The sequence below is a fragment of the Perna viridis genome, chromosome 9 (genome assembly GCF_037379345.1).
Source record: "Perna viridis isolate PV_CMFRI_1.1 ecotype Kerala chromosome 9, ASM3737934v1, whole genome shotgun sequence".
In the NCBI taxonomy this organism is placed as follows: Eukaryota; Metazoa; Mollusca; class Bivalvia; order Mytilida; family Mytilidae; genus Perna; species Perna viridis.
The window spans coordinates 43,732,933-43,746,039 of record NC_142453.1 but is presented as its reverse complement, the minus strand read 5'-3'; the positions used below and the strand labels follow the sequence as shown (position 1 = coordinate 43,746,039).

At 35.5% G+C, this 13,107-nt stretch overlaps 1 protein-coding gene across 1 annotated transcript; it reads right to left on the bottom strand.

Annotated features, from left to right (window-relative positions):
- Positions 1-265: 265 nt before the first annotated feature.
- LOC148608644 (uncharacterized) lies at positions 266-12,205 on the bottom strand. The gene is made up of 17 exons (XM_088547247.1): positions 12,177-12,205; positions 11,853-11,904; positions 10,690-10,752; positions 10,281-10,379; positions 9,705-9,791; positions 9,198-9,248; positions 6,772-6,858; positions 6,476-6,556; positions 6,147-6,209; positions 5,396-5,482; positions 4,005-4,085; positions 3,388-3,450; positions 2,832-2,876; positions 2,350-2,400; positions 1,936-1,971; positions 1,162-1,300; positions 266-517 (listed from the first exon to the last, which is right to left on the bottom strand). The coding sequence occupies exons 2-17, from the start codon at positions 11,899-11,901 to the stop codon at positions 385-387; spliced, it is 1,215 nt and encodes a 404-aa protein (XP_088403373.1). The 5' UTR covers positions 11,902-11,904; positions 12,177-12,205; the 3' UTR covers positions 266-384.
- Positions 12,206-13,107: the final 902 nt, after the last annotated feature.

Here is a 13,107-nt window from a genome sequence, read left to right as displayed (position 1 = left end):
ATTGTTTCAAAATCGCAAAATTATTTTGTTTTTTTTTATCTAAGATGCCTACGTCCAAGTTTTTGGTATGTATACCCATTCCATTTACTTGTAGGTAGTATTTTAAAGTTAGATCAGCAGTCGAGAAATGGTTATCAGGAGCCGGGTTGTGCTTCAAGATGTAAATCTTTCATTATGAGCCGTCACCACTTTTACGTGGCTTCGGTTGTTTTCACTAAACACTTGAAAATCGATATTTCACATTAAACAAATTATCAACAGAAGATGCCATTGTCATTTTGTTGTACATTTATTGGTCAGTGCTAGAACACAAGGACAACAGAGAAATGACAAAGACAGACTCTGGAGGACAGCTGTTTACATAGTGTCTGTATTATAGTCTCTTTAAACATGGTGTCTACAACTAATCACTCTGATACCGTAGTTACGGTATGGTGGGAGAGCATTCATCTGGGTGGCAGCAAGTCTCTCTTCCAACATTTTGTTCTGGGCAAGAAGTACACGGGCTTCAATGCGGCTAAAATAGAATAAAATAAGAATGGTTAATTTTATAATATTGTTCCCGCCCTAATCTACCTTCTTTCGATACAATTCTACCCATAAAAGATTTTTATGTGTTATCTGGCAAATTATTATAATGTGTCATTGGGACTAATGTAGAAGCATTTCAATTTTTATCATATTGTTTTAAGTACCAGTCCATACAAAATTCAAACACTGGCTATGGTAAAGTGATTCATGGTGTAGAAAAACCCATGGATCAGACGATACTTTTTTGCTCTGCATATATTTTTATGTGGCAATGATCCTTTCTGTATTTAGATCTGTAAATTACACTTTAGCCTCCGACCAAAATCCACCAAATCAAAGACAACTCTTGCAAATTGCTAAAATTAATGTACAACCTATATAAATTTTATCTCAAAAGTGCAACCCCCCAAATGAAAAACGAAGACAGGTTATGTGATCTATAACGGTTTCTGAACAAGAAATAAAACTGAATTCAGTGGGTTTTTGACATGCACGAATCACCTCCTGTCTGACTTTTATAAAGACTGCCACTTAAATAATGAGGAGTTAGTAAGCATAGACCTTCAAACAAATACAAAGAAACTAACCACAGTATGATTTTAATAAAAAAAAATCCAAGCGAGTACTTACTAATGCATGAGATCTTTCATCAGCTCGAAGAGGGCTCCCTCATTAAGGACACCTCTCATTGCTCCCTCACGGACGGCCATCAAGTGCTGCATGACCTCATCATCTCCTCCGAAAACGTGGAACAAAGCATCCTCAGCACCTGAACAATTCAGACAGATACAGTAACATTTTATTTTACACCACATAATGATTATCAATATCAGTAACATATAGCAGAAATGCTATCGGTATTGAATATTATTATATAATAGAATGCAGCAGCTTTCACCCAGACCCAGACAGAAATTGTATATTGATAGAAATATTAATGAACAGTAACAATTTGAAATTTGGTGATATTATGAATCAAAAACAATGAACTAAACTTCGAAAATTATGCAAATTTATTAGAACTATAGATCAAAATCTGGATTCTCTCTGACTTTAATTAATCCCTCGACAAATGCACAATTTAATCATAAAAAAAAAACAATAGGTTTTGTCTTCGTACCTTTGTTCAGCATAGGTTTGAGCAGAGTTAAGATACACATATATACTTGAGTTGTTTCTTTCCGTATAAATCGTCAAGTGTATAGATCAAACTGCAGGGTGATTCTTGATTAAAGTAACGTAATTGTTCAGTCTTCAGTACAAGGTGCATGTAAAATGTGGGGTGATATCTCACTTCTTGAAACCCGATTATTTTGATAGTAAAACAAAACCCTTCTTATATGAGAAAACGAATTCTTATTGTGATGTAATGTTTCTATTGTTCTATGAAAACAAGTAACCTACCAGCGACGTATTCCCTCATTGGTGGAGCTCCATAACCTGTAATCAAATTATACATGTACAATGTTGTGTCATAGTCAATACATGCTAATATACGGTATTTCATTCTTCCTTATAAAACCTTCATGGATAGTTAGAGTGTCTTCTTTGACCGTTAAAATGTCAATGAAAAATATAAAAATTACAATTACATGCAACTTAAGTGTATCTATTGTTGTTTTTCTACATCAAAGTTTGTTTGCAAGAAAAATACAACAACAAAAAACAAAAATACAACAACAAAAAAACAAAAATACAACTACAAAAAAAACGACATTAAAAAGCTGAAAACAAGTTGTTGGTTTTTTTTAATCTGAGACCAAATGTTGCCTTCTGGTATTATACTGTTAAAGGTAGACAGTTTTAATTTTGACATACCTTGCATGGGCATGGGTGGCTGCATCATTACTGGCATTTCCTGTGGTCCACCTAGAAAACAATAGTATATCCCCTACACTTACTGTTCTGATATTATTGTTTCCCATCGTTCGTTGAGAAAATACAGTTAACAAAAACAATTGTGTGCCTCGGTGGAATATAAATTTAGTGGGAGATGTTTGCGATTCAGGAGAAAAAGACCACAACTTTATATTTCTATAAATCAGAAAAATTATTTCCCTTCACAAAAAGGGGTTTCAAGGAAGGTTTAATCTAACCACACTTCCGAGTTGTACCTAGAACTGTTGAAAAATTTATTGTAAAATAAAACACAAAGGAAGAGAGAAACGGACTACTGGTTGATAAACCATTAAGTAATAGAATACACACAAAACCTAGCAAATCACTATTATATAAGGAAGGGTGTCACTATCAACCAAAAAGTCTGAAATATCAGGGGACTGATAATAAATGTAACTTACTGCTGATACTGGCCATGGCAGACATCATGACATGCATTGGGTTTCCTGTTAAAAAACACATTCATCAAATGAAAGTATAACTTACAGATGTTTGTGGAACATTTTGATAAAAAAAAGTCTGGAAAAGGCAAGAGCACTGTATATCTGTATATGAGGACATTTTGAACATCTGTGGTTTATCTAAAATGTGCAAATTATACTTAATGTGTAAGCAAAACTTATATCTGTTCTGTACCATTCTTCTCATATATATATATATATATATATATATATAAGGCACTGAAGAAGGTCATTTGTTGACTGAAAATTTTGCCCATTATATATTTTATTATAGTGTGTTAACATCTTTATCTGTATCGTTGTAATCCTTTAGACATATAATTATTTTTGTTTGTGCTGCATCGTCATGACTGGACGATCGATACCCATTAAGTTCGCTGGTTGGCAGATTCCTTTAGACTTTATAAAACAGTAATGCTAAAGAGACTTAAATGAAAAGGGAAGGTTTCAAATGAAGCCTTAATAACAGTAAAATATGGTGTCAAAGAATTCGTACCGAGTTTTCCTGACATTACAACTTTCTTCAACAGTTCTGGGAGTTTTTCTGGCTCGAATGCATCTGAAATCAACAACTGTGGAAGTTACTTCAAGTGGTAAACAAATCAGAAATGCTTGGCTGTCTGATTGGCATCATTAAATACACTTTTGAACTCACTTAAGAAAATCAAAACCCGTTATTGACATCTTAAAACAATTCAATTTACGTTTGATGCATGTCAATACGAGTTAAACGGATCATCGGTTAACATCTCCGTTAACATCTAAGTTACACTGATGACTTTCTCCTTTCTTTGTGACATTCTGGCGTTATTGGTTAATGTATTCCGGAATCACGTGTCTTTTTTTTGTTTGTTTATTTGTTGTTGTCGTTGTCGTTGTTCTTTTTTATTATTATTTGATTTTTTGTCTGTACTGTTTTGTTTTGTTTTTTGTTTTATTTCTCTTTTTTTGCCAGTTTGTATCTTCGAATTTACGCCCTGAATAGCGCTGTACAATTCAAGCAGATCTTTTGTTTTGTAATGGGACTGAATTCTTCTTTTTATCATGAATTCTGATTTATTTATGTCAAACTCAAATGTGATTCTAGCCCTCAATATTTATCTCTCTATTTACCATCATCGAGTTCAATATCCATTTTCTTCAAGATATCCTTAAGAGAAGTCTTCAATTTCTCCATAGCTTCTTCTGGTTTTTCTGTAATGAAAAGTCAAAGTTGATTTATTGTGCTATGTGGATAAGTATGGATGATATACACTAACGCGTTTTACTGAACAAATTCTATTGATAATCAACACATATTTAAGATACAAATCACGGAAACTCCATTTTATCATTGTTTTATCACGGGCTGGTCATTTGTGTCGCATTGTATTTCCCTGAGCGATAGCGAGGGGTTAAATAACGACATAAATGGCCAGCCCGTGGTAAAACAATGATAAAATGGAGTTTCTGTGATTTTTCGATTCTAATTTTAAAAGGACTAGTTTCTTCGTGTTTTTGAATAGACGCAGCCAATGTGTTGCACGAAATGTTAGTCATGTGTAATCACTTTTTTACCATGTCTGTGGTCTAAAGAGCTTTGAAGCACATTATATCAGAATTTGTAATAAGCCAACACATACATTGTAATAAGCTTTATATTTATCTTCCTCCCACAGCTCTTAAACAATCTGTATCTCAAGTGCTGTATCTTTTCTATTGACTCATTATCCTAAAGACTCACCACGGCGAGCGAAGTATATGATATACTGTTAGATGTTAAAAACTGAATTAATTTCGGTAATATGCAAGCCAAGTGTCAATTAAACCAAAGAGAAGCCGCACTCTTTTCGAAAAATAATTTTAAGACAGTAGTCTTATGCCGGTCCTGTGGTGTTCCATAAAAAGAATTAAACTGGTGCACGCTAAGTAAAAAAAACGACATTTCTTGGTTTGATGTATATCTTTTGTTATGTGTTTTCGCTGATGTGCATCCATGAAAATATATGTAATAGCCTTATTGATTCTGAACGCATCTTTTATTGTTGTGTATAAATACTGAGAACTCACCTGGGTCTATGTCAAAGCTCTCGTTCTTCATCTTTTATTGTGGTGTATAAACACTAAGAACTCACCTGGGTCTATGTCAAAGCTCTCGTTCTTCATCTTTTACTATGGTGTATGAACACTGACATCTCACCCGGGTCTATGTCAAAGCTCTCGTTCTTCATCTTTTACTGTGGTGTATAAACACTGACAATTCACCTGGGGCTATGTCAAAGCTCTCGTTCTTCATCTTTTATTGTTGTGTATAAATACTGACAACTCACCTGGGTCTGTGTCAAAGCTCTCGTTCTTCATCTTTTATTGTGATGTATAAACACTAAGAACTCACCTGGATCTATGTCAAAGCTCTCGTTCTTCATCTTTTACTGTGGTGTATAAACACTGACAATTCACCTGGGGCTATGTCAAAGCTCTTGTTCTTCATCTTTTACTGTGGTGTATAAACACTGACAACTCACCTGGGTCTATGTCAAAGCCCTCGTTCTTCATCTCGGTCAGAAGTTGTTTGGCTACTTTGGCTTTTACTTCCTCGTCACTTTCGTCAGCTGTAAAAAAGATACATAGTATTTATGTTGTATATATAAGATATCTTGTCGGTGTATCTTACGAATATCTCTCGTTTATTTCGTTTGTACGACTTATGGATGTTTATACTAAATTGTTTTATTTTGTTTTCTTAACCTTTGTATCCTTTAAAACTCTACATTTTCTTACTTATTATTTTTTATAAGATGTAAAAAAGTACTATCTTAAAAAAAAAGATATCCAACGCATTTTCTTGCTTTGTTCATTCTAAATCAGATTAATTAAGATTTTATTTGGTGTACTGTGTGATCACTGTGCTATGTTTCGTATTTCAATTATATAATTGGTTCAACAAGAAAGTCATTTCCATTTATTCAATATATAAAAGACTATTGATGATTAGATATAAACGTGATTGGAAACATTGACACCAAAACACCTGATTGAGCCTTGAATTTCACGGCTGCTATCACTTTTGTCCAATGAAATGCGAGGTTGTATGCTCCATCAGTTAAGCACCATGGGTGTTGTAAAAAACATATGGCACATACATGTATGTGCTTTAACAGAATGTTATCCTCAATAGCAGTTTGACCAGACACAATGTAATTCCTTAAACAGTACAATTAACAATAATCGTAGAAGTCGAAGCATCCAAGAATAATATAAATTTAATCAACTTACGTTTGGCGTCGGTGGCTTTTCTCATCTCAGCCATGAGTTTAGCTTGCATAGATTCTGGGTCATCTATAAGAATAACAGACAAATGAGTTACTACAAAATTGTTTAGTTTTATGGCTACATTTCGACACATTCAAAACCCTTTCATTTTCTTTATATTCTAACATTTTTATATTTTTTGCATATCCGAACTCCTTTTTCATTTTATTACAGCCAAACCATTTTTGAATTTGTTATTATGTTCAAGCTAACTATTGACTCGTACGTTAATTGTTTGTATCTACTTTCCTGCAGCCCTCCCTCTTCTGGTAAAACACAAGAAAGAAACTTACCGATATCAATGCCTTCTTCCTTCAATTGCTCAGTCAAAGCTGTCTTGGCCTTCTCAAGGACGGATTCTATGTCCTCGTCGTCTGCGAACAGAACAAAACAAATTATGCCAATATTGTTTTTTAAAGTTCAAATACTCTTAATGAAAACATATTCATCAATGAAACGACAAATTAGAGTTCTTTAATCTAGAAACTGTCCAGTCGTACTAGAATAAGTGAAATCAACTGCGTGTTTTCTATCAATTAACGTCCATACACAAGTTATAATACTGCAATATATACAATGATATAAATACCTTTAATTTCCAAACCCATCTCGCTCATTGTTCCCTTTAGGGCCTCCATTGCTTGGTTCTTAATGTCATCCTTCATTTCCTCTGGAACTAAAATAAAAGAGTTACCTTAGGCCACTTTAAAAAAATTTGGTTATCGAATTGTGTTTGGTGAGGCAATTGAGGCTTCCCTGTATGAATATTGACAATATATATACATGTACCATGGAACATCAAAATAATAGAACTATGACCACAAAGGACACAGGCTGAACTCTGTTAAAAGATGACATATAAACATAGTACGGAAACCTTTCATTATATAAGAAAATCTTCAGTATAAAAATCATATTTAAGTACATGTAGTGCTGTCCTTTGTATCTGTTCACATAATTTTATTATGAAAATACATGTACAATGTATATACATGTCATAAGAGTTATTTAAATACCACCAACGATTGTATATCATATAGTACATAAACATGGTACAATGTCAGGAGCAAGGTACTGTGAAAACCACGCATAAACATGGTACAATATCAGGAGCAGGGTAAACCATACATAAACATGGTACAATATCAGGAGCAGGGTACTGTGAGAAACCATGCATAAACATGGTACGATATCAGGTGCAGGGTATTGTGAGAAACCATACATAAACATGGTACAATATCAGAAGCAGGGTACTGTGAGAAACCATGCATAAACATGGTACAATATCAGGAGCAGGGTAAACCATACATAAACATGGTACAATATCAGGAGCAGGGTACTGTGAGAAACCATGCATAAACATGGTACAATATCAGGTGCAGGGTATTGTGAGAAACCATACATAAACCTGGTACAATGTCAGGAGCAGGATATTGTGAGAAACCATACATAAACATGGCACAATATCAGGAGCAGGGTATTGTGAAAACCATACATAAACATGGTACAATATCAGGTGCAGGATATTGTGAGAAACCATACATAAACATGGTATAATATCAGGAGCAGGGTACTGTGAGAAACCATACATAAACATGGTACAATATCAGGAGCAGGTTATTATGAAAACATGGTACAATATCAGGAGCAGGGTAAACCATACATAAACATGGTACAATATCAGGAGCAGGGTATTGTGAAAACCATACATAAACATGGTACAATGTCAGGTGCAGGATATTGTGAGAAACCATACATTAACATGGTACAATATCAGGAGCAGAGTAAACCATACATAAACATGGTACAATATCAGGAGCAGGGTACTGTGAGAAACCATACATAAACATGGTACAATATCAGGAGCAGGTTATTATGAAAACATGGTACAATATCAGGAGCAGGGTAAACCATACATAAACATGGTACAATATCAGGAGCAGGGTATTGTGAGAAACCATGCATAAACATGGTACAATATCAGAAGCAGGGTAATGTGAGAAACCATGCATAAACATGGTACAATATCAGGAGCAGGGTACTGTGAGAAACCATGCATAAACATGGTACAATATCAGGAGCAGGGTATTGTGAAAACATGGTACAATATCAGGAGCAGGGTATTGTGAGAAACCATACATAACCATGGTACAATATCAGGAGCAGGGTACTGTGAGAAACCATACATAAACATGGTACAATATCAGGAGCAGGGTACTGTGAGAAACCACACATAAACATGGTAAAATATCAGGAGTAGGGTATTGTGAAAACCATACATAAACATGGTACAATATCAGGAGCAGGGTATTGTGAAAACATGGTACAATATCAGGAGCAGGGTAAACCATACATAAACATGGTACAATATCAGGAGCAGGGTATTGTGAGAAACCATACATAAACATGGTACAATATCAGGAGCAGGGTACTGTGAGAAACCATACATAAACATGGTACAATATCAGAAGCAGGGTACTGTGAGAAACCATGCATAAACATGGTACAATATCAGGAGCAGGGTAAACCATACATAAACATGGTACAATATCAGGAGCAGGGTACTGTGAGAAACCATGCATAAACATGGTACAATATCAGAAGCAGGGTACTGTGAGAAACCATACATAAACATGGTACAATATCAGAAGCAGGGTACTGTGAGAAACCATGCATAAACATGGTACAATATCAGGAGCAGGGTATTGTGAGAAACCATACATAAACATGGTACAATATCAGAAGCAGGGTACTGTGAGAAGCCATACATAAACATGGTACAATATCAGAAGCAGGGTACTGTGAGAAACCATGCATAAACATGGTACAATATCAGGAGCAGGGTAAACCATACATAAACATGGTACAATATCAGGAGCAGGGTACTGTGAGAAACCATGCATAAACATGGTACAATATCAGGAGCATTTACCCCCAATACTAAATTCTGGTGTGAATTGTTTTGTTTTATTTTTGCGATACCATATTTGATGAAAATCTGATAGAAAAACTTACTTTTAACCTGTGACATGTCGGTCTTGATAAGGTCATCAATTTCACCATTCTCTACAGTAATTAATGATTTAATTAGGACGCAACAGAAATGTGATTGTATTTGGTATATATTTCACACAAAGCAAACATGTTGAAAGATAAGGCATTGCATGGTAATCCTGGCCCCGGCGCCACAAAAATTAAAAAATCTGAAGTCTGAGAACATTCTTGTTTTAAACTTCCATGATAACTCAAATCCCAGTCTTTGAAACAAACTGGTTTTTTTTCTCAGACTTTAGTACATTTTCAAGTTATGTGGCGCTGGGGCCTGGCTTATAAGCAATATTTAAACCTGTCAGTCAAAAATCTACAAGCGAAATAGAAAGACGACAACTTATAAAAACAAAGAAAAAAAGACAAAATAGGCAAAAATTACTTTTTTTAATTAACAATAAACACCTAATACATCATATATAACTTCTTCAGCCCAAGACACCTTCATAAGATATAGTCAAGTATCTAACTTACCAAGTTTTTTTGTGATGTCATTGAGCATTGGAGACAAATCTTCAGGCAGATTCTTGACAGCTTCGTCAAGTTGTTCCTCACTGATTCCTAAAACATGTCATTCAGTTTGAATCGACACCTTCTATAAATATGGATGTTTAGTCTTCACGAAGGGTGCACGATAGGGAGGTCTAGAATTTTTCATTTGCTAACTGTTTTAGAGAAACTGTCATCGTGATCACTATGTTCCTAGTTTCTAACTTGTTGGAGGTAATACAACAAATACGTTTATTTTGACATATTTTTCACATGTATCTCACATGTATCTCACATAAAGTACTGTTATCTAATAGCTATTCTTTAAACAATTAAATGTCAACATAATCGTCCCAAGGACCAATGAAAACACAATACAGGACCAAGTCCTCATGAAGGTAATCAATACAAATTTAACCTATGACCTTATAAGCACCGAGAACCCAATTTCAGTCTGACAAGAAGTTAACATGTAATACTGAGTAAGGGTCTTTACCAGTTTCGCAACTTTTAACAAGCACGTGGGGCAGATTTTTTTTCGGTTTCATTGAAGCAACTTACCCATGCCTTTGACCATCTCCTTCATTTCTGGGGGCATGTTCTTAATGGCTTCCTTAATGTCCTCGGGTTTCAAGTTCTTGATCATGTCCATAGCCTCGGCTAGATTAAAGGAAAACCAAAACTCATGAACAAAACGTCTGTTGCATTTCTTCGCTCGATTGTACAAAAAAATCATTTGTAAAATCTTATTTCAGTAAGATTGAAATGTTTCAATACTGTCTTAGTTGAACAAAGCATTCGCATTTTTGTATTGTTTTTTGCAGAAATTCGTTGATTGGCAAAAAAAAACACGTCTTGATTATAACCTGGTTCACAAAAAGAAACATTGTGTACGAAGATTTCAATAAATACACATGACAAAACATTGCTGAATACATCTTACAAAAAGGAATATGAAAACGAGACTCACGTGGAATCATACCGCCCATCATCAATGGTGACATCATCATTGGGGGCATTCCCAGTGGGGGTGCTGTAAAAAGGAAATTAATATTAGATTAGCTCCCATCTATATTGTATAAATCATAAGATCAAAACAATAGAAGTGTGAAGTGTTATTGCTAGTATGTATAGCAATGTTTTCAAAGGTATATGACACTTACATGGAAAACATATTTACTTCATTGAATGCAAAATATTGAAGGATATAACACAATTAACAATGACTTTGCCTCGTGCGGGTACGGGTGTCAAAAAAAAAAAATTGACCCACAGCAGTGCAAAGCTTGTCGTAAAAGGCGACTAAATAGTGCTCAGAATACTGCCCGGGGCTAGAGTGCTCTGCCCACAGGGCAACTAGGTTGTGTGCCCCAGGTGGTGGAATGGGGTAACCCTGGCATGTCACATGCTGGGGTCGTCAGGCTATAATACGGAAAACCTGACCGCAAACCATAATGGTACAACGCGTCGCGAAAGATGTCACGCTCCTCGCACATTAAAGAACCCTTCTGTGGTATTCTTCGGAGCAGGAACCATTGGCCTCCGCCACAGAAGGCTAAATTGCCCGACCCTATCCCCCTCTCCCTATTTCCAGTGGCAATCAAAATTTGTCGACTACCATTGTCCTTATGTCCCACCCCATTTATCGATTTCATGTTCATCGCCTGAATATAGCTGAAATATTGCTGCTCGGGCGTTAAACCCCAACAATTAATCAATCAATCAATCAATGACTTAAAAATAATATTTGTTTATACTTTTTAATGCTAAACGGTAAATAACGTGTCGGTGTTATTATTACAGCAAACTAACATAACATAACACGGGAGTACGGACTGGCATATCTTTACCAGTTTGTACATGCAATATCACGAATATCAAGATTCTAACCACAATACGAATCTCATTTGTTGATTCCTAACTTTAGAAGTCTACAAAAGATGTTCGTTATTAAAAAAAACTAGCTTGTTTTGTTATCATTACTATTTTTTTATAAGACACAAACAATTAAAAAGCTTATAAAACATTCAAACAAAATTGTACAGATATGAGCATAAAGAACTATTTTCTGAAGACTCGTGAGCGGGATAATATATAGCTATGATACATCCCAGTAATGAAGCTATAACTTACCAGCATTGGCCAAAACGGCCAACAGGCCTAGAATTAAGACTATCTTCATTTTCTGTAAATATAAATATATTGAAATGTATTTGAAATTTGATGAAATTCAATTGCAAACAATAATCCTTCGTATAAGAAACTTGGCAAAAAACTTCAAATGCCAAAAACTCTTAGCCACGCATAGCTTAAGTTATTCAAGAAAACCCACATTCAAACTTTGATACTCCTAATGAAGCAAATTCAATAAAATTACTTATAATTGGCTACAGAAATACTCCTCAGTCTTTTATCCACTCACAAAAAAAATCTCTAAAAAAATATATGCATATTCACCTTGTTTAGTTCTATAGAAGGAATGCGCTGTGGCCAGCCGTGTTTGAAGACTTATATATGGCAGTACTGTTGCCCAATACATCACCCGTGACGATTGGTTAGTTAAGGCTTACGTGTATTACTTCGGTTCCAGGGATGTACAAGGAAGACTAACTTCGCTACTAGCTACATCTGAAGTCACGATGGTTAAAAACTGACATGTATTCCCGCACTTCCATAACGTCTTATTTAACTAGAAACTTGTACATAGAACTTTATTACTTCGTCAATCTTGTTGCCTCTAGAATCATCAAAACAAGATCAGATAGTTCACCGTTTGTCGTGTGCCCCTCGATATATATCTCACTGTCCATCTTCACACACTTATCATAATCTTAAGGTCTACGATGAAAACAAAAACCAGGATACAGGGCATAACATATGCATTTCGAGATTTCGAGAACAGCGGATGTTTCTATTAGAGAGCCAATGACCCCAAACACTTCCGGTGCATTTATTTTGCCCAGCCTGGGATTTACAACCCTCTTCTTATTCTATAATCTTTTACGGTATTTGACTGAATTGTCAGTTTATGTCTTTTTTTAGGAATAGGCAACCTCATTCTGTATTTTTAATATTATGTTTTTAGACACCAGTTCTCGCCCTTGTACTTGCAATGTATTTCAATATTCGAGTAGCCCGTGCAGGTCCGGGTTTTAAAAGAACAGGCCTGCAGCAGCGCTAAGCTTGTCGTAAAAGGCGACTAAATAGTGCTCAGAACCTTAGCCGGGGGCTAGGGCGCTCTGCCCACAGAGCAACTGGGATGTGTGCCCCAGGTGGTGGAATGGGGTACCCTTGGTATGTTACATGCTGGGGTTGTCAGGCTATAATACGGAAAACCTGACCGCAAACCATAGTGGTGCACCGTGTTGGGAAAGATGCCACGTTCCTC